Source organism: Symphalangus syndactylus, chromosome 1 (genome assembly GCF_028878055.3).
Source record: "Symphalangus syndactylus isolate Jambi chromosome 1, NHGRI_mSymSyn1-v2.1_pri, whole genome shotgun sequence".
Taxonomy (NCBI): Eukaryota; Metazoa; Chordata; class Mammalia; order Primates; family Hylobatidae; genus Symphalangus; species Symphalangus syndactylus.
In genome coordinates this window covers 122,410,208-122,432,600 of record NC_072423.2, presented here as the reverse complement: position 1 = coordinate 122,432,600, position 22,393 = coordinate 122,410,208, and the positions used below count along the sequence as shown (strand labels likewise).

The 22,393-nt window shown below is 46.4% G+C and overlaps 1 protein-coding gene and 1 pseudogene across 3 annotated transcripts in view; one reads left to right on the top strand and one right to left on the bottom strand.

The window, feature by feature from the left end:
- The window catches only part of EXOG (exo/endonuclease G), a 46,190-nt gene extending 24,099 nt beyond the window's left edge, over positions 1–22,091 (top strand). For 2 of the 3 annotated variants that reach the window (XM_055282696.2, XM_055282681.2), the window contains one exon: positions 3,791–6,194. In XM_055282696.2, coding sequence (XP_055138671.1) covers positions 3,791–4,252 — 462 coding nt within the window. In that variant the 3' untranslated portion in view covers positions 4,253–6,194. Of the gene's footprint in view, positions 1–3,790; positions 6,195–17,674 lie in introns of those variants that run through there. The other variant, XM_055282670.2, reaches the window with a different exon arrangement.
- Positions 6,646–7,559, bottom strand: LOC129489148 (large ribosomal subunit protein eL20-like; annotated as a pseudogene).
- Positions 22,092–22,393: the final 302 nt, after the last annotated feature.

The window sequence follows — 22,393 nt, the reverse complement described above, 5'->3', positions numbered from 1 at the left end:
TCTTAATATTTTATTGGAGGCACAGTTACAGTATGTATGACCTTACAAATGGCAGGTTTAATGTGGGCATTGTTTGTTTTGGGTCTCTTCTGGGTCTGGGTGGCACAGGTGGTGGTGGCAAATTGTCATTTCTTTCTCTTGGATGGAAGGAAACAAGCTCAGGCCAGCATATAAGAAAACTAGCTTCAGGTTGCGAATGAGTGCCAGCTTATGTATTGTATTTTCTAGTTAACTCCCAGTTGGCTTCCAATTTATGCTACAGTCTTGAGTAGAGTTCAGTGCTTCTTGGGAATTTAACAGCAGCAAGGGTTTCCTTTGCAAAATATTTTTATACCTAAATATTACATGAAAAGGGTTGTTTGCTGACTCACTGATTAACTAGACTTGGTTTATGTTAAGCCTTTGAGTCCTTTGTTACGGACATCATTTGTGCTCAGGTTGCTTTCTCCTCCTGAAACCCCATTGCTGACCTGTAAGTAGTCTAATCTTGCTTGATTATATGTTTCCCCTGCCCCTATCCCTCTGTAAAACCATCTTTTGTACCAAATGCCATTGTATCTTTTGAATGATGTCCACTACAAAACAGCTTTTTACATAGATCTTGTAGATTTTGAAAAATTTTTAACTAACGTGTCGTTGTATCTTCATAACAATTCTATGAGAGAGGCATTTATAAAATACAAAATAGCAATCCACCCGTGGGGATGGCTGTTACGTATTTTATAAATGAAGAAACAAGAAATGGGTGGACGCGACTTGCAGCTTAGTGGCAAAGCCACGTTTGACCAGGTCTCTGGGCTTCCAGTCCACCGAACCTCTAGTAGTGTTTAGAAACATTTCTAGAAGTCTTCCAATTTTTCCAAAAGTAGAAAAAATTTATTATGTAGGTTGAGTTGTCTTTAAAGAGACAGCTCTAAAATATTTTACGATTGATTGTTTTAAAAAATTGTCTTAAATTCAAGGAAGAAACAGTGGGTTTTTCTGAATATCCAACTAGGACCTGTCCCTATATTAGACAGATTAAAGATGTTTGCTTCCTAAGAACAAAGCAGACTGAATCGGAAAAGAGATTAGTGAGTGGCTGTTTTTATTTTTCTCCTTAGTTCTAGGGATAGTTTTTTACCGCCTTGAAATATTATGAGAAGGTCATGGGTAGAAGGATCACACCTGTGATTCCTAATAGGAATTTCTGTTTCCATGAGGTTTCTCAAAAGTAGAATCGAGGTCCTCTAGCAATTATAAGAGTTTTTAAACACCTATAGAAATGGTACATTTGCATAAAGTAAAGCTGTAGAACTTAAAATGTCCAATGTCTTTACTTTTGGCTGGAATTTTACGAGCCTAATTAGCTTTGCATGGCAGCAATGGGTGTGTTAATTATATTTGAAAATTGCCGTTTGTTTGTAGACAAGGAGTCCATGAGGAGAGAAAATGAAGTGAATGTTCTTGAACTGTACTGCAGTGATGGGGAATGTCCACGAGGTGGCACCAAGACTTTAACTGTTGGATTCCTAGCTAGCACCTGGAATACTTGAAGCCCCTTTCACCTTCTCCCTCTTTGCAAACTATGGCTCAGCTGCATCTGTACCCTCAGTTCTGGTCCCCAGCTTCCCCTGAATCCCCTTCGTGCTGTTATTTGGGCTTTGTATTGGCACCTAACCACATTCTACCTGTAGTGAAAGCTGTAGGTCTTGGTTCCCACTCTAGGTGGTAAGTTTCTTGAGTGGAGGCACCAGCTGCATACACTTTAAAGCGTATTCTTTTCTGTATTTCCAGCAATGCCAGGCACAGAACCTCTGAGTTGCATTGTTGAATTAACATCTTTTGGTGATTCATGAGTTAATTGTGGACTTCCATAGGGTTCTCCCTCAGTGTATTTTTTGCTTTGAAGAGTATGTTTATCTTCCCAGCTGCATAAATGAATTTTTGGGGTGAAATGGGGATCTTATGTTTGTAGCACATAGTTTCATAGACTTTACACCACACCCTGACCAACCACTTTCAGTAACTTCGAAGACATTTGGTTATGGAAATCATTCCCATGCATGGGTCTTCCCTTGAAGCTCTGCAGTTGGTCTTGGCATGGGACCTTCATGTGTGACAGACAGCAGATGGCCTTGGAGTTCCCAGGCCGTGTGCCATGTAGGTAGGAGCTTGAAAAAAGCAGAAAAGAAACCTCCTTTGTAGCTGTCGTGTCTCTGCCTTATTTGGGCTCACAAGAAGGAATCTTGCTGCAGGCAGAGCTGTCTGATCAGGAAAGAAAACTGACTCTTACCAGGGAAGAGCCCAGGAGGGGCAGTAATACCCATGAGCATATTTTAGTTGGATTATGTCAGTTATTGGGGATCATTAAGTAAATAGATGTTGAGTATTTTCTTTTTCAAAAAAGCCTTTTTGTTTTGTTTTGTTTTGAGATGGAGTTTCGCTCTTGTTGCCCAGGCTGGAGTGCAGTGTCACAATCTCAGCTAATTGCAACCTCCACCTCCTGGGTTCAAGCGATTCTCTTGCCTCAGCCTCCCGAGTAGCGGGGATTACAGGCATGCGCCACCACACCCAGCTAATTTTGTATTTTTAGTAGAGATGGGGTTTCTCCATGTTGGTCAGGCTGGTCTCAAACTCCCGACCTCAGGGGATCTGCCTGCCTTGGCCTCCCAAAGTGCTGGGATTACAGGTGTGAGCCCCCGCACCCGGCCCGGATGCCAATTGAAAGGAAATTTGAAAAGGTTTAGTAATAATGTTATTTCATTAATTTCAGCCAAACCACACAACTAATTTATGTTTTCTAGGCCTGACCCTGGCTCTGGCTTCTTCATTGTGTGGATACCTTTCCAAAATGTTTGATATGACAACATATTTAGAAGTTCTTTGATCACAAGCCCAAGGATGTGCAAAACTCAGAGCAAACAGTATTTACATTTATGTAATTTAATTTTAAAAATTAGCCCTAATTGAAGTGATTCTGGAAATGGTAATGTTGACTTGACACCTGGCTGCTTCTCTAAGGGCTATCTGTTTAGTTCCCTAGTGAATTTCATAAACTAAGGCCATGTTTTTATTTCTAGAGCTGGGAGTACACAAGCCTGCAGTTTGACCTTTGAATGTTTGGAGCACCAGAAGGTCTGATTATGAGAAGAAGAGAAAATGACAGCTTTTCTTGTCTATTAAAAAACCAGGACTCACTCATGGCATTCCTTTGTCCTTTGTCCTACAAACAGAACAGAGACTGTGACCCCTGATCTTTGGGTTGGCATTATTTTATTTTTATTTTTTGAGATGGAGTCTTGCTCCATCGGCCAGGCTGGAGTGCAGTGGTGCAATCTCGGCTCACTGCACCCTCCACCTCCTGGGTTCAAGCGATTCTCCTGCTTCAGCCTCCCGAGTAGCTGGGATTACAGGCGCCTGCCGCCACCCCCAGCTAATTTTCGTATTTTTTTTTTAGTAGAGATGGGGTTTCACCATGTTGGCCAGGCTGGTCTTGAACTCCTGACCTCAAGTGATCCGCCCGCCTTGGCCTCCCAAAGTGCTGGGATTACGGGTATGAGCCACCGTGCCTCACCTGGGGTTATATTATTTTAAAGAATGTGATCAGAATTGACCTATTAGATACTCATCTTGTATGTGAATCTCTGAGTCAGTTTATTATTTTTGGCAGTTGAATTTAAATTCATTAGAACAGAGTGGGATGGCTTATAAGTACATTTCAGCAATGCGTTAAATAAGTTTTTTTCAGAAAAAATTTGCGAACTGTTAGCACAAATTGGCATCACTAATATGGCTGCTTTGTTTTTAGGTGATTGGGGAGGACAACGTGGCAGTCCCCTCACACCTTTATAAGGTAATCCTAGCCCGCAGAAGCTCAGTATCTACCGAACCACTGGCGCTAGGGGCCTTTGTGGTACCCAATGAAGCCATAGGCTTCCAGCCCCAGTTAACTGAATTCCAAGTGAGCCTCCAGGACCTAGAGAAGTTGTCAGGACTGGTGTTTTTTCCTCGTTTGGATAGAACTAGTGATATCCAGAATATCTGCTCTGTGGACACCTGTAAGCTCCTGGATTTCCAGGAGTTCACCTTGTACTTGAGCACAAGAAAGATTGAAGGAGCCCGATCAGTGCTCAGACTGGAAAAGATCATGGAAAACTTGAAGAATGCAGAGATTGAACCAGATGATTACTTCATGAGTTGCTATGAGAAGAAGCTAGAAGAACTCAAAGCTAAGGAGCAGTCAGGAACCCAGACAAGAAAGCCATCCTAGTTTTTATCTCAAGATGTGTCATATCGTCTGTAATGAAGCAGGCATGCCCTCTTTAGGCTAACATATTTTAGTGGCTTTGCTTTTTGCTTTTTAAAAAATGTTTCTTTTTAAGAGATGTGGTCTCGCTGTGTTATCCAGGCTGGAGTGCAGTGGTAGAATCATAGCTCACTATAGCCTCAAACTTCTGGGCTTAAGCAGTCCTCCGGCCTCTGCCTCCTGAGCAGCTGGGACTACAGGCACACACCATCACCCTCAGCTACTAGTGGCTTTGCTTTAAAGAAACAATGGAATCCTAAATTTATGACTAAAAATTCCCCCAAAAGATGAAAGATCTACAATGTTTTTGTCAGTATTATATTTGACTTAGGAACTAATTATTAAGGGAGCTTTGACACCTGCAGATGGAGGGCTGATCTTGTGTCGAGTTAACAGGAAGACTGCCCACAGATGACACTGCATTTGTGTCCCTCTGGATGTAGAGTATTGGGAAGGCATTTGTTTAGTTTCATGCCTCCAAACCATGCATTGTCTTTGATGTATCTGCCCAGCCTTCTCAGAACTCAGTGTTGTACGTTTTTCCCCCTAGGATCTGAACTGGTCTAGGAGGCAGCTTTTAGAAATCCTCTATGTGGTTTCTGTCTACATGCACTGTATATTTGTTTCTTCTTTCTCCTTTCATGAATCTGCTCTTTCTTCTACTTCTGTCTACGTAGAAGCGCTCAGCAACTAGTTTCTGCTCACTAAATGTGTTCTGTATACTAGGCTCAGTGCTTTACATGTGTTGTCTCACAATGACTCTCTGAGGTAAGTACCACTATCCCCATTTTACCTGCGAGAAAATTGAGGCTTAGAGAGCTTAGTGTCTTACCCGAGTTTCACTTTTCCAAAGTAGTCATCCACAAAGTATGAGGCAGACAGATCTAAGAGAAGAAAGACAGCTGAGGTAGATTCAAATCTTTTCTGACACGGATGTTGGCTTTTTACTCAGAAATATATACCTATTTCCATGGGTATTTGTGGGCCCGAGGTGTGCTTGGTAAGAAGAGTCTGGTTTCTTGTCTGCTATGCAAGCCAAAGGGACTTTAATGTTCTTTGAATTGAACCCTCCTTAGCTCTGTGGAAAGAGACAGTCAGGAGTATTTGGGAATTAGACGGCAATACTTTGTGGGGTTTGTTAGAGCCCATGCTTGCCTCCAGAGATACAATTATTTTAGTGACCAGATACTGCCAAATTGATGTGTTCTTGCTTTCCAGGTGAGCTTTTTGTTCTTAAGATTAAGAAACCTATGAAGGGTCTGTGGCCAGGCATGGTGGCTCAGGCCTATAATCTCAGCACTTTGGGAAATCGAGGTGGGTGGATCGCTTGAGCCCAGGAGTTTGAGACCAGCCTGGGCAACATAATGAAACCCTGTCTTTACAAAAAAATACAAAAATTAGCTGGGCGTGGTGGTGCACACCTGTAGTCCCAGCTACTCAGGAGACTGAGATGGGAGGATCACTTGAGCCTGGCAGGTTGAGCTTGCGATGGGACGTGGTCATGCCACTGGACTCCAGCCTGGGCCACAGAGGGATACCCTGTCTCAAAAAAAAAAAAAAAGAAGAAAAAGGTATGCCCACAAAATCACCATCTTATTATTTGCTTCCTCTGTGCCTGCTTGTCTACCTAGCATAGTGGGCTGAAGGTCCAAAGGCATTTAGCATTCCTGGGGGAAATTGTGGCTGTTTTTCTGAGCCAGATCTCCTAATTTGGGTTTACGCGGAGTCCTTTCATGGACTATCCTGAATATTGTCAGTAAAACGTCTTGGGGCATAAGAACTTGTCTGAATCTGTCATACATACCACTGCTGTCTTTTCCGAGTGGCATTACAAGAAAGATTTTTGTGGTGTGTTTGTTCTAAGAGAAATGCCAAGGCTTTAAGATAAAGATAAGATGATAATGACTGACCTTGTTCTGCTCTTTTATTTGGGTAAAAAAGAAAAGTTGAGGGGTCAGAACGCAATAGCCTGATTAGTATCATTCTGTTTTATCACACTGTTCCCCATTAGCTTGTGCCAGTTCTCTTCTTCTCGGGGATGTAGAGCCAAAATGTCACTGTGACCAAACAATCTGTTATTTTTTCTCCTCAATGGAGTCGTGATGGTGTGGCCTGGGTGTTTCTCCAGGAGTGTGAGTGGGCAGCTCTGTGGGATAAGTCCTAGGTACCTACTGCACATCTCTAGAGGCGGGCCCCCAACTCCCTTCCCCTGTTGCTCTGTTCTGCCGACCTGCATTGCCAGCAGCCTTGGAGTTACTTCTTATGCTCTTCTTGCTTGTTCCTCTCCACCTAGATGGTAAAATCTCTATTTTTAGATCAATAAAGTTTTTTTTTTTTTCCACCGGGGCGTTCCTGAGTTTATTTGGGGCACCCCGGGTGAGGGCCCTGCCCCTAGAAGAAGGTGTTGGGCCTCTTAGTGGTGAAGTGTGGCTTGTGCTGATAGTGCTGGACCCAGTGGGGCAGCAGGAACTTGATCTTGGAGTCGTGGAACTGCTTGACGGCTGGCCGGTGGCACTTGCTGGCTGTGGTCTCCTCCACCTTCATGATCTAGATGGAGTGGGCCTGGGTGCGGTGCCAGGCGCCCATGTCTTGGTAGCACTGGGTGACAGCACCCGCAGTGGTCAGGTCCCCATATTCCCGGCACATGTTGTGGGTTCTGCTCTGGGTGTCACAGCGCAGCCAGATGCCAAAGTTCTTCACCTGCAGGGGGCACTTCTCTAACACCTGCCCACAGTAACAGTCTCCCCTGAAGACTTCATCTTCTTTAACTGAGAAACCAAGTACCAGAAGCAGGACTTGGCGACAACATGATTAGGTGCAAATACTCGCATGTGGTAGAGGGGTAGTGTATGGCATTTGGGGATGGGCAGGCAGCGACCCACCACCTTGTACTCTCATAGTGTGCCTGAGGCCTTCACGGCGTCCTGTCCACCCTCGCCGCCACCTGCAAAAGGACAGATCAATAAAGTTTCTTAGGTTTTTATTTCTTTTGAAAGATGCTGCCTGGTCATTGTGGAAAATGGAGGTAAGAGCATGTAATACGAAGTTGCAGTCTGCCAGTCCTCATTTTTATTTATATTTATTTATTTATATGATTTGTGCATCAGACAACCTTTGAAAAAGTTTGTTAGTGTGTAACAGTGGTGTTTGGATTGTCTCAACACTTTCATCAAGAGTTCACCCAAACAAACTTGAAATGTAAATAATTGGTTAGAGGTTAGAATTTTCCTCCTGTCATACCACTTCGGCCTTCAATGTGGCTGTTGATCATCCTGGACTCAGATGCAGCATAGGCTGAGCCTGAGATTCTGCCCTTCTGTTCTCTTTACCCTCAGACAGTCCCTGGTCTGAGGGAAAGGCAGCCGTCGAGGAAGTGCCAGTCTGGACAGGCTCTTCTGCTGGAAACCCACATCCCAAGTTTCTCCCTACCCTCAGTGATATCTTTATTGTGAAATTCCAAACTCTGGTCTCTGAACTGAGGCTGTTGCACCAATATTGTTGTGTGTAGCAATACAACAAATTGCAAAGGTTAGGAGAATGGATGTCAGCCCTTAATTAAATACCTGCAAATATTTCTGCCCCTTGCACCTTGACCTTCAAGCGATGGAAAACTTCTGTCTTTCCTTCAGACCTTTGATTAGAACTCTAGGCTGAGTTCTATACTTGGAATGACTCTGAATGTTACCATGTCACCTACCTGTGTCCCCTGGCCTCATCCTTGTGAGTACATAAGTGTCATTGATTTCACTTCCGTGAATCGCAAACTTCCCATTAGCAGTCCATCCCTGAATCTAACCCTGCACCCAGGGTGCTGTTTGTTCCCTGCCCACCCCTTCATACCTTCACCCCGTGTGTCCTTCCCTGTCCTGGCACACTTCAAGTGCCTCCTGTATCCTCACTGTAGTTCATTCTGGTGGATTTGGTCAGGGCTGGGCTCACATCAGGCATGAAACTCCTGCTCCTGCCTGTCTCCATGCCTAGCCTCCATCTGGGATGCTTTCCTGGATGTCATCCTTCTTGGAGATTGTCCATCAGGGATCCAGTGTTCCTTTTTCTAGTCTAGCCCCACCTTCAGGGAGCAAACCTCAGGTCATTAGGGCCAAGCAAGATGGACTGCATTGACATAGGCCCCATGCAATTCAGGACAGTGGGGATGCCGATGGGCTTCTCTTTCCTACTCCTGAACATGCCAATTGTGGTCAAGGGGTGGACTGCCGCTGAGCGTGCCAAGTACCTCTAGGGGTCACTGTGGCCTAGTGTCACTGCAAGACTTAGTTTCAGCTGTGGCACCACCCCAGTATGGAACTTGCAGCTCTGTAAGCCACAAGGAACTCAGTCAGCCTCAGACATCAGGCACCAGGCACTCAGGCTGGATGGAATAGCAGAGGTTATCTTGTCCAGTGGGTCTCATGTTTGGCTCACATCAGAATAGCCTAACAGCTTAATAATGTTCCCCTAAACTTTGTTTTGAGAAATTTCAAGCCTGCAGAAAAGTTGAAAGAAGAGTGCAATGATTGCTCCTCCCCCCAAATTTTGTCTTGTTTGCTTTCTCTTTTTTCCAAATCATTAAAAGCAATTTGCTGTTTTTTTAAAAGTAAATTATAGGCATGACACTTCACCTTTTTAATACTTTAGCTTATATTACCTAAGAATAAGAACATTCCACTATAATTTTAAAATATCACATCTAAGAAAATTACCAGAATTCGATATCATCTAATAAACAATTCCTATTAAAATTGGCCCAGGTGTTCCAAAATGTTGTTTATGCATTTTTTTCCCTAAATATAGGTTTCACTCAAAGTTCATGTTGTTATAACTAGTCTCAATCTAGAATAATCTGCCTCAAAAAATAGATTCTCTAACTCTTCTTGAGGTTTTGATTCTGTAGATTTGATGTGAGGTTAGAATCAGTATTTTTTTTTTGAGAGAGAGTCTTGCTCTGTCACCCAGGCTGGAGTGCAGTGGCACGATCTCAGCATACTGCCACCTGTGCCACCTGGGCTCAAGCGATTCTCCTGTCTCAGCCTCCTGAGTAGGTGGGACTACAGGCGTGTGCCACCACACCTGGCTAATTTATATATTTTTAGTAGAGATGGGGTTTCACCACGTTGGCCAGGCTGGTCTTGAACTGGCCTCAAGTGATCCGCCCACCTTGGCCTCCCAAAGTGCTGGGATTACAGGCGTGAGCCACCACGCCGGCCTGGAATTTGTATATTCTAAACAAGTAACACTGGTGATTCTGCTGATAAACCAGGGTTTCAAGCCAGACTGGCCCTCTACTATACCTCCACCCTCTCCCAATAGATACAGCCACTAGACAGGAGTCCTTTGTCAGATAAGTGGTCTTTGAGCTTCTGAATATCTCTAAGGGAGTATGTTCTCCTATCCCTTTGGGCCCCCAGCTATGCAATTTTCTTTATAGTAGATCTTCATAAGATGAAGTTGAAACCTTCCCTTGTAATTCCTACCCATCAATGACAGGCCCAAACTGCCATTCCAGGCCACACAGAACTGGCTGGCACCTCCTTTCACCTGATAGTCCTTTTGAGATACGCAGCTTATAAAGACGTGGGATCTCATGTCATGCTCAGGTGCTCATGAATTTCAGGCCCTTCACCATCATGATTTTATATGTCTTCACGATGTGGCAGCCACATCTGAGCAAAGCATTCAGGACGCAGTGATAGCAGTGCTGAACTGAGTCCAGGGGATTGACCGCTCTTCTCAGGGACACTCCACTTTTCACACTATATACCATTGCTTCCTGTGGAACTCGGTCCAAATGACTGCCTCAGGTCTTCTTCACATGATCGATCTGCTGTCAAATCACTTTCCCATTATGCACTTACACAGCCAATTTTTGGAGCACAAATGTGAGATTTTATGTATGCCCAACTGTTAGGATTTCATCTTGTTACAGTTTCTACCCATCTTCAAGTGAGTTCACATCTTGATGATCCTGATTTGGCCATCTGACATGTTAGCTATGCATCCGAGCTTTGAGATAGCAGATTGAATAAACAAGCCTTCAATGTGTTTGTTAAAAACATTGAACAAGACAGAGCCATGGAAGATCCCTCTGGTAGAAAACTCACTTTACATGGCAATCCACTTCGCATACCCAGCAAGTTTTGTGTGATAATGTGCTCTGGTATTTTCTATTAAGTTCATTTCTGTTTGTCTGTTTGTTTATTTATAGAGACAGGGTCTCACTTTCTCACCCAGGCTGGAGTGCAGTGGTGCAATTGCAGTTCACTCTAACCTTGAACTCCTGGGCTCAAGCAATCCTCTTGCCTCAGCCTTCCGAGTAGCTAGGACTACAGGCATGTACCAGCATGCCTGGCTAATTAAAAACTTTTTTTTCTGGAAATGAGTTCTCGCCATGTTGCCCAGGCTGGTCTTGAACTCCTGGCCTCAAGCAGTCCTCTCACTTTGGCTTCCCTAAGTGCTGGGATTATGGGCTTGAGCCAAGTCACTCAGCCCATTTCTGTTTCTTTAGAAAGAAAAACACTGAATTGGTTGCATTATGGAGAAATAGGTCTCCATCACAATTTGCCTGTGAGTCACTCTGGGACAGGGAGAGTGCCTGCCGCATCTCTGGGTCTACATGGCATGGCTGGGCCAATGCTTTGGATGCCAGCAGTGGGTGGGGAGGCTGCTGGGGAGACTTGGGGTCCCACATAATCATCTTTCCACTTATCAGTGCGGGACAGTTGAGGACAACTGACTTCGTCCTTCTGAATCAGGTTCCTCATCTGCAAGCAGGTTGACAAGGACCTGCAGGATTGGTTGAGGATTGAATAAGATAACGTGCAGTTTGGTAAGCTCTTAATAAATGGTAGCCAGTTACTGTGAATTCTTGAGAATGATTATTGGTGTCTGATGAAGGTCATCCTGATCTGAGAGAGTGAAGGACAGAGCCAGGCCTCAGTATGGTGTTAACCTGCGGTGGTGGAAGTGGTTCAATCTCTTCTCAAATCCTAAGACTGTGATGTGTTGCTACCAGCCCTTTGAGCATATCCATGCTTTACAGTTTGCAGAGCGCTTTCCAGTCAGAGCTTACGCAGTCCACCATTTGAATCGGCGCAATTCATCCCATTTCACAAACGAAGCAACAAACTCTAGGAACTTACCAAGATTTTCTAGCTTCCAATCTAATGTTTACCCTCAACTCCCCCCCTCAAGGTTGTTGCAGTTATTTTCATTTGCTTTCTTTTTATATATATATATATATATTTTTATTATACTTTAAGTTCTAGGGTACATGTGCACAACGTGCAGGTTTGTTACGTATGTATACATGTGCCATGTTGGTGTGCTGCACCCATTAACTTGTCATTTACATTAGGTATATCTCCTAATGCTATCCCTCCCCTCTCCCCCCACCCCACAACCGGCCTTGGTGTGTGATGTTCCCCTTCCTGTGTCCAAGTGTTCTCATTGTTCGATTCCCACCTATGAGTGAGAACATGCGGTGTTTGGTTTTTTTGTCCTTGTGATAGTTTGCTGAGAATGATGGTTTCCAGCTTCATCCGTGTTGCTTTCTAATTCGGTCATTCGTGCATTTACCCATTTTAGCCCTACAGTGCCCTGCTAACTCTTTAGAGGCAGGCACATAATGGAGTTGATTCTTTTCTGAGGCCCCTACAGGGTTTTGCAAATAGTGAGTGTTCAAGAAATGTTTTGGAGTTACGCAGCAAGTCAGAAAGGTGGAGCTTATCCTGCTTGAGTCCTAATGTGCTCATTCACTTGGGCAGGGGGCGTGGGGACACAGAAGGGTGGAGACCTGGGTCCTGCTATGTGGCTGTGGGCAAGCCTGTGTCTTGAATAACGCCCGGGTACTGAGCATTGCTGAACTCATGCCTGAACTCCCACGGCACTTTCCCCAGGCATCCTGTGTTAGGCTCTGTAGTCTGGTTTCTGGTCTGAGGCAGTCACCTTGGTGGGAAGATGGAAGCGTGGAGGTGGCAGTCAGAGTGCGCTGAGCAAGGGCTCTGTTTGACCCTGGGAAAAGCAGAGCTAAAATTAGGTCTTCCAGCTGTGTGCAGGTGTGAAGCCCCACCCCCTTACCTACCCCCAACCAGGATCTCAGAATTATTCCCATCGTCTCCCTCCTCCAGCCCCAGTTACTCCACGGGCACAGGATGAAATGTCCTACCTCTGGTGATGCCCGGATAGAAAGATCTACCCAAATGTCTTTCAAGGCTGCAGGGGTGGGCGCAGTGACAGGTAGTGACCTTAAGTTTGCTGAGCCTCCCTAGCACCTTTGAGGTCTCGGAGCCCAGCTGGCTCCTTCTTATACCAGCAGACAGGATGATGTTTTGGTTCCCTCCCTGCATCCATGAAGGGACCCTGGCTTCTCCCACTAGCCTCTTGGTTGATGTTCTCTGTGCCCCTACTCTGCCCACCACTTCAGAGAGAGCCTTTGACCCCTTGCCACCCATCACCATTCAGACACAGATGGAAGAGAGCTAGTCTGGGGGCAGAGATGGAAGAGCCCTGCCCTGGGGGGTCTTATCCAAGGCAGGTGGAGACCAGGATGATATAATTTGATTGTGCTCTCTCTCCCTGCATGAGGCTAAAATATGAACAGACTGGCCCTCCTTAGGGATAAATGTGCCCCTCACTCCTCCTTCACTATGGCCCTTGGAACCCTGCTCTCAGGGGTTCCCCAGCTGAGGCTCAGACTCTTTCATGTTCTGGTCTGGGGTGAGAACCTGCCTTCTACTTCTGGCTCCTCGGTGTACTTGCGATAGGATCTTAGTTAAGTAGCCGCTCCTCACTCTTCAGTTCCTTTATCTGTAAAGTGAGGGGTTGGGGCTAGACAGTGTCCGGCATCCCTCCTCTTTGGTGTCTCTTAATTGTCCAGGGCAGAGCAATCCTTGGAGCAAGGCAGCCTGCTGGGGTGGTTTGCAGAAGAGGCACAGTGGGGCGGGCTGGAGGCAGCAGGGGCAAAGTGGGCCGAGGGCCTCTGAGGAGGTGTGAATGAGGGAGGCAGAGCAGGGCTGGTGTGGACAGCCCTGTCCCAGCCCTATCTCCCGTCTGCGACACCCTCTCCACACCCCAGGGCTGATAAGCGGGTGTGAGCCACGGCCGCCTTGTGACAGGCCCTTCGGCAGGGAGGGTGATGGTGGGGGTCCACTCCACTTCTGAATTCAGACGTCAGCATCTTTTTCCCCCAACCTCCATTGCCCTGTCAAACTAGACAGGCCCTAGCAACCAGGCACCCTCCCTGACAGCCCCTGGCTTGGAGATTTGTTTCTGCTCCATGTGGCCTCAGCCTTCTCAGAGATGGTAGGAGACAGACCTCCCTCAGTCCTTCCTGGCAAAGTGCCAAGGAGGATGACCACCTCCCTCCCCCATCAGACCTGTTCCTGCAGTAACTGCTGATGCTGGGGCCTGGCACACACAGTGCTTCTTATTACTGGGCAAACTTCAATGGCTGGTCCTCTTGTCTCCTCTCCTCACCCCATCTCCTCTATCACTGTGACCATCAGCTTCCAGTCTTCCCCCTCCAACTGCCTGGCTTTTGGGCCATTTTTCTGTCTGGGCCCACCTCTTTCCTCTAAGGCCACTGTTCACCAGAAGGCCCCGCCAGAAACCTCTTATTTCTGGATTCACTGGGATGGGGTGGAGGGAACAGAAAAGTCTTGGAGAAAGAGAGACAGAAACTTGGAGCTCTAGGGAAGGGGAAGGAGAAGACAAATAGGACCAAGCCAGAGGCCATAGGAAACCCTTCAGGGTGGAGGGTCTTAGCCCAGGTGTCCAGTCCCTAGGCTCTATGGCACTGAACTCTGAACTTCCTTCCACTCTCTAAAAGGCTTTCTTCTGTGTTCAGATCTGAAGACTATTTTGACTAGCAGGCTGCATCCATACTGCTCCAGGCAGCCCCACTGTGTGTGTGTCTGTGGGGAAGGGTGTGCCTGTCCTCCTGTGTGCATTCCTGTCTGTGGGTTCCATTCTCAGCCTCTGATGCCTTAGGAGGCATCAGAGCATCCTGAGAGTACAGACTTGAGCTAGGCTTATTAGCCTGGGGTCTCATCTCCGCCATCTTAACCAGGTGGGGGAGCTACAGCAAGTAGCGTAACTGCCTTGTGCCTTGGTTTCCCCATCTGTAAAATGAAGACGACAACATGGATGATAGATAATACCATATACCTTGTAGAACTGTTGTAAGTACCAAATGAGCTGAAATAAGTAAAGTGTTTTAAACCATATCGGGTACAATGTAATTATTGGCCATTAGTAATATTTTTTGTAAATTTTATTTTAATATAATTTCAAACTTAGATACAGAAAAGTTGCAAGAAATTCCCATATGCCCTTTATGCAGATTCAGCAATTGTTTATATCTTGCACATTTATTTTATCGTTCTCTTTCCTCATATATGTGTGTGCTTATGAGGTACTCTGTATTACATATCTACTATATATAGTATATATACACATACGCACGTGCACACACATATTTTTTTCAGAGTCACGTGAGAACAAGTTGAATACATCATGCCTTTTTTGTCCTAAATACTTGTGTGTGTTGGTAAGGACAATGATATTCTCTTACAAAACCATAGTATAGTTATCAAAATCAGAAAATCTAACATTGGTCTAATACTGTTACTGAATCCACAGTCCATATGTACATTTCATTAGTTGTCTCATCATATCTTCTTTCTTTCTATTTCTTTCTTTCTTTCTTTTTTTTTTTTTTTGAGACGGAGTCTCACTCTGTTGCCCAGGCTGAAGTGCGGTGGTGTGATCCTGGCTTACTGCAACCTCTGCCTCCTGGGTTCAAGTGATTCTCCTGCCTCAGCCTCCCAAGTAGCTGGGATTACAGGCATGCACCACCATAACCAGCTAATTTTTATATTTTTAAGTAGAGATGGGGTTTTACCATATTGGCCAGGCTGGTCTCGATCTCCTGGCCTCAGATGATTCACCCACCTCGGCCTCCCAAAGTGCTGGGATTACAGGCGTGAGCCACCGAGCCTGGCCTATTTCTATTTCTTTTTTTTGTTCCAGGGCCACTCATTGTATTCAGTTTCCATGTCTCTTTCACCTCCTTTAATCTGGGAGAGTTCCTCAGCCTTTCTTTGTGTTTCTTGAATTTAACAATTTTGAAGCGTGCAGGCCAGTTATTTGAAGAAGAATGTTGCTCGAATCCTGTTGGATGCGTCCTCATTATGACTTTCAGGTGATGTGTTTTGGGGATGATTACTGAAGGTGACTCTTTCTCAGAGTCTTATATCAGGAGGCACACTATGTCAACTTTTCCACTTGTTAGTGATATTATCTTTGATCACTTAGTTTAAGTGGTGTCTGTTCCCCCTCCTGTAGAATTACTATTTTCTCTTTCTAATTAATAAGTAATTGTGGGGAGATACTTTGAGACTATATTCCTCATCAAACTTCTACCCACTAGTTTTTGCCCACTAATAATTTTTTACACCATCATTACTTCTAAACTTACTAGTTGGCCCATTTATACTGGCTCCTGTGTCTTTTGACATTTATCTTCATCCGTCTTTAAGCACTTTTTTGCTTTCTGGCACAATAAGATGTTCCAGGTTTTCTGGTGTTTTCCTGGCTCTAGCCCTGAATCAGCCATTTCACCAAGGAGCCCTGGTTCCTTTTAATGGGGAGTGATATTTAGAAACCAAGATTTGGGTGCTGTGGGTGCTCATTCATATGGTGTGTTATTGCTTCCAGTTGGCCCTTTTTATTATCCATTCACTTGGATACGATGATGAGGGTGCCACTGAAGAAAGAGTGGCTTAGGGATGGAAAGGGGGAAAGGAGCCAGATGACCTAGGTAGAGACTCCCCTCTCCTCCTCTAGCTCTCCAGGTCTTCCCCACTTTCTCTTTCCTCCCTTTCCCTCTTTGTCATGACCTCATTTCCCTTTTCTTGATTGAAATTCCTCTGGAGATTCCAGCTGTGGGAACCTCTGAAACCACTTCTCCAGCTACACGTGTGATACCAGAGGCAGACAACTATGTGACCTTTGTGTGTGAAAAGCCAAAGGCAAAGATAATTTATGAGAAAGTTTTTGCTGAGAACAATCCGGTGACAGGGTGATTGGGGAAGACACATTTGGAAGATTTCCACCTGGACTTGTTCCTTTTCCCTGCCTGAAAAGCACTCAGAGCAGAGCCTGTGTGGAGGCTGGGATAGGGTGCTGTGGGAGGTCTGTTCTCCAGATAAGCCTCTTCAAAGCTCTGGGGACCAACGAGGAGGATTTAAGTGCCTGGTGAAGTCCACTCTCTGTGTCCACAAGTAACAGGGACAGTTTAAAGTGAAATAACTGGAGTTCAGTGAAAGCCACTTAAATAGCTTTCTTAGTTATGTAAACGTAGGGTGAAGAATGAGTGGCCTTGGTCCCCCACCTGGAGTTAGTTTATTGTTTTGAGACTAGATCCAAAGCCTCCTCTCCCTGAGATCTCTGGTATGCAAAGCTGGTCCCTGGAGGAAGCACATCCATTGACAGAGGGAGCCCAGAATCTCTGTGAGGGAAGAAAACACTATCCAACTGCTGCTCCTGGAATTTGAAGTGAAGAGAATTTGTTGGGATGGAGTGAGGTGGCCACAATAAAGGCATTGGGCCATGGGGCTTCTGAAATGAGATTAATATGAGGAACACCTGAGTCTAGGGTGGTGCCCGGGGCTTACAACAGGACCCACCTGTGTTTCCTGGGGTAAGGCTGTCCTTAGCACGGTGTGAGGCTAACTGCTGGGAGCTCTGGAGACTCTGCCATGCTGACATTGTGCCTGTGCTCCTGGCCAGGGACTGCCACCTAGATGTGAGTCACAGTGGGGGGCCCCTGGGCTCCAGTTGACTTTGAGGAGTGATACTGTCCCTGTGAGGATGCTGTGAGTGTCCTCAATAGTGATGTGGTAGTGCTGGTCAGACGCACAATCCCTATTTTGCTTGTTTTTTTTTTTTTTTTTTTTTTTTTTTTGAGACGGAGTCTCGCTCTGCCGCCCAGGCTGGAGTGCAGTGCTGCGATCTCGGCTCACTGCAAGCTCCGCCTCCCGGGTTTACGCCATTCTCCGGCCTCAGCCTCCCGAGTAGCTGGGACTACAGGCACCTTCCACTGTGCCCGGCTAATTTTTTGTATTTTTAGTAGAGACGGGGTTTCACCGTGGTCTCGATCGCCTGACCTCGTGATCCACCCGCCTCGGCCTCCCAAAGTGCTGGGATTACAGGCGTGAGCCACCGCGCCCGGCCCGCTTATTTTAAAAAAAACAAAAAAAAAAACAAAAAAAAAAACTCAGAAAGTGAAAATCCCTAAAGGGAGGGACTGGACGTGTCATGTAAATTCTTGATTGGTTAACAGAAAAAATTAAAAGTGGATTGAGGCCACCTTTGTGCTCTGTGCCCAAGGGACTGTTCAAACGGCTGCATTCACAGATACCAGAGACGCCAGTGTCTTCACCATCACCAACGATGTGTCGGCGCTGCCTCAGCAGGTATTGGGAACTTGCTCTTGTTTACAGTTTGGCTCCCCATGGTAGCTGTAGGAGGTAGGATCTGGGTGGATGGGACCTGGGATTCATTCTTAAAATAGGTCCCCAAATGGTCATCCATTCTGCTTGCCAAGGGCTCTGTGGGGCAGACGTAGGAGGCCTGAGGGGCTGCCTGGGAGGTGATCTGAGGAAGCCTCCTGTGGCACTTTCATGGCTGTCCTAGCCAGAGACCAGAGACACCTCCTCTCCCACTTCTGAGCGCTCTGTCTACCAATTTTGCATCCGAAATAGCTCCCTAGCTTCTCATTCTCTACTAGCCCCATCCTGGTCCAAGCCACCCTCATCTCTCCCTGTAGAGATCACCTGACTGGTTATTCTCCCTCGTTGCACTTTGTACTCCCCTACCCTGCCATATAGTTTTGTAACTATAAACAGCCTTGTTTGTGGATTTGGAGGTGAATACCTGTTTTCCTAACTTGACTGTGAGCTATGTGAGGACAGGGACCTTGTCTGGTTTTATCTATAAGATGCTCAATATGTGGTTGCTAAACAAAGAGTGGACAGATGCCTCAGTTTCCCCAGCTGGTCCCTATGTAGGCTGATCTCACTTGGTGGGAGTGAGTGAGTGAGGAAGGGGACCCTCTGGTTCTGGAGCCTCTCGCCTGGCCCTGCTGCTCAGTAGTCATTGATCCTTCAAATGTCAGAGTGTCCACAGGAGAGAGAGGGTGGCAGGTAGGGCTGGCAGAAGGCAGATGCGTGGCTTTATAATGATCCTATGCTTGGGGCTGGGTGGGTTTCAGCTGGGGTGTGGGAGCAGAGAAATTGGCTTTGGGGGGCTCTGTGATGGGGGCCTTGCAGCAGGTGGGTGGTGAGGGCAGCATGGAGGTGGTAGCTGGCCTGGAAGGGAGGAGGACACTAGGTGGCTGGGGTGCCAAGAGAGTCCTGGCAGGGGCTGGTAGCTGGGAAGGCTGGGCAGGGCTGCCCACAATCAAGAGGGTGACAATGAGTATGAAGAGTATGCTTAGTGGAAGTGAAGGCCTGGGAGGCTGGGAGGACCAGAGGTTTGTTTCCCCCAACCACGCCCTTGCTCCTTGCCTCATCTTCCTCACCCCTCCTGTACCGTGGCCGCTCGGGACCTCCTCTTCTCCCTGATCTGGTCTTTCAGAAATCTCTGGCCTCTAACCTCTATAACCCCTTGCTCTCCCAGCCTCCCAGCCCCGTCTGCTCACCAAGTCACATCCCCACCACCCCTCCTGCCCTGCCTGCAGCCTGGGCCCTGCTGAGCTGCCGTGCCCTTCTCTCATCACCTCCTCCTCGCTCCCTGTGGCACCCTGGCACCAGCCCCAGATCTGTGTGCACTGATTTCCCAACATTCCTGTCCTCCTTCCCACCCCACTGCCCCAAAGGGAGGGGCTCAAGGACTTGAGACACTTCCCTTGGGGGGCCCAGCTTTCCCCCAGAGTCAGGGAGGGATGAAGGCAGGGCTGCTGGAGGGCTGGGCCCGCAGACCTGTGGAGCTGCCTAGTGGGAGGTAGAGGGCTGGAGTGGGAGAGCATGCGGAGCCACTGTGAGGGCAGGAGATGCAGCCCTGCAAGGCCACACTGCTCTCCCCAGCTTCCCACTGTCTTGGTCTTGCCTGGTGTCACCTGCCCTTCCCAGCTCTGCCTCTGACTTCTGCATCTCCCCTGATCCTTTCAGTTTCTCATGGTCCTTCTTATGGGTGATTAAGGAGCTGGGCCCTAGTCCGTTTCTGGAGGGCAGGAGTTGGAGGTGAGCTTCCCGTTGCCTTGTGTGTGTAACTCTAGAGTCCCGTGGGTGGGTGGCTGCTGGACATGCCCTGGGAAGGGAAAGGGACCTGTAAGGGTGTGTCCATAAACAGAGCGATTCTAGAACTCAGGGATGCTACTGTGGACAGGACTTAGAGATTGTTCAGCCCCCACCCTCTCCCACAACCATTTATAGATGAAAACATTGGACTTTAACAGGGAAATAGGATTGACATGAACGAGTCACATAGGGCTTAATAATCATCATCACTGTCATCATACTGGACATTTATTAAGTGCTTACTATATTTGAGGGATCATTGTAAATTCTTTACAAATCTTAATTTTCATAGTCCTCACACTACCCTGGGAGGCAGCTGTTGTTATTTTCCCCATTTTACAGACAAGGGAACAGAAACTGGACCAGTGAGGTCAGTTTCCCCAGATCACACAGAAAGCCTGTGTCAGAGCAGTGGAAGTTTATCACACACAGGGAGGCTTGCTCCTTCCAGTGATGATGTAAGCATATAAGCATTGTTGAGAGCTCTTTAAAACAGTGGCAGACATTTCACCAAAGAAGATAGAGGAATAGCCAATAAGCACATGGAAAGATGCTCACATTATGGGCACGGTGGCGCATGCCTGTAATCCTAGCACTTTGGGAGGCCGAGGCAGGAGGACTACTTGAGCCCAGGAGTTTGAGACGAGCTTGGGCAACACAGCAACGCCCCCATCTCTACAACATTTTTTTTTTTTTTAAATAGCTCATGCCTGTAGTCCCAGCTACTCAGGAGCCTCAGGTGGGAGGATCACTTGAGTCTGGGAGTTCAAGGTTACAGTGAGCTATGATTGTGCCACTGCACTCCAGCCTGGGTGACAGAGTGAGACCCCATCTCTTAAAGAAGAAAAAGACATGCTCAACACCATTAGTCATCAGGAAAATCCAAATTAAAATTACAAGATACACCTACTCAAATGGCTAAAGTTAAAGGAAAAATAAGGCTGGCAATACTAAATGCTGGCATGGATATACAGCAACTGGAACTCTCATTGCTGATTGAAAAGCAAACAAATGCTTTGGAAAACATTTTGACAATTTCATATAAAGTTAAACATACACTATTAATATAACTCTGAAATTCAATTCCTAGATATTTACCCAAGAGATAAAAACACAGCCAGGTGTGGTGGCTCATGCCCGTAATCCCAGCATGCCTGGGAGGCTGAGGCAGGCAGATCACTTGAGCTCAGGATTTTGAGACCAGCCTGCGCAACATGGTAAAACCCTGTCTCTACTAGAAATACAAAAAAAATTATTTGGTACGTTGGTGCATGTCTGTAGTCCCAGCTACTTGGGAGACTGAGGAGGGAGGATTGCTTGAACCTGGGAAGATGAAGTTGCAGTGAGTGGAGGTCATGCCAATGCACTCTAGTCTGAGTGACAGAGTGAGACTCCATCTCAAAAAACAAACAAAAAAACGTCCAAAACACATAAGCCCACACAAACTTCTATATACAAATATTCATGGCAGCTTTATTCACAATAGCAAAAAATGGTAAACAACTCAAATGTCCATCAACTGTTGAATGGAAAACAGACTGTTTTATGCTCATATAATGGAATACTGTTCAACAATAAAAAGGAACAACTGATACAGACAATGACATGGATGGATCTCTAATGCATTATGCTAAGTGAAAGCAGCCAGGCACACAAGGCTGCATACAAAAATTCCTCCACTTATATGGACTCTCCAGAAAAGGCAAATCTATAGGAACAGAAAATCGATCAGTGATTGCCAGGAACAGCGGACTGACCATGAAGGAGATGAGACAACTTCTTGATGTGATGGAAATATTCCATATCTTAATTATGGTGGTGGCTGTACTGCTTAAACATTTGTCAAAACTCATCAAACTGTGCATTTAAGAAGGGTGCCTTTTATTGTATATAAGTTATACTTTCCTAAAACTGATTAAAAAATAAAAACAGTGGGCTGGGAAAGGGAAGAAAATAGGATGGTCATGGTCGGCCTTATTGCAAAAGTGACCTCTAAGACTTGGAAGAGGAAGCAGAGGAGCTAGGGCTGATCCTGGGGGAAGAGCATTCCAGGTGGGAGGGAACAGCCAGTGCTCCAGTGCCAGGCCAAGACATGCTTGGCCAGAAACCTGTAAGGAGTCGGTGTCGCTGAAGTGGAGCAAGAGGCTGGCCATAGCGAGGCTCAGACAGGCAAATGGGCAAGGGATGGATCAGGGCTGGGTAAGGGCTGGGTAAAGGCTTTTCCTCTGGGTGAGATGAGGCTGCTGGAGGGCTTTCGATGAGTGTGATCTGACTTGATTTTAATAGGACCACGCTGGCTGCTGTGTTGAGAGCAGCTAGGGACCAGGACTGGTGAGGAGGCCGCTGCAAGAATCCAGGAGAGAGATGATGGCAGCTCAGACCAGTGCAGTGGCAGTGGAGATGTTGAGAAGTGGTTGAACTTAGGACATATTTCGAAGGCAGAGCCAACAGGATTTCCGGCCGGATTGGATGTAGGGTGTGAGAAAAAGAGAGGAGGCAAGGATGACGTCAAGGGTTTTGGCCTGAGCAGCTGGAAATCTAGCCGGGCACCCCCGTGGGGGCTGTTGAGTGGTTTTAACTGTCTCCTGGGGCCTGTGGGTGAAGCTGAGACAGAGACCAAAGGGAGGGGCTGAGCCCTGCCCCTGGCTCTGTGGCTCAGGGAATAGGCTGCATATACTGATTATTCCATTACCCTTTATTTATTGGCCTTATTGGCTTTTGTCATTTCCTTGTCTCCTGTCTGGAGTGACAGCTATAAATGTGATAGATTGATACAGGATACAGGAGCCCCAATTATCTCTCTTAAACT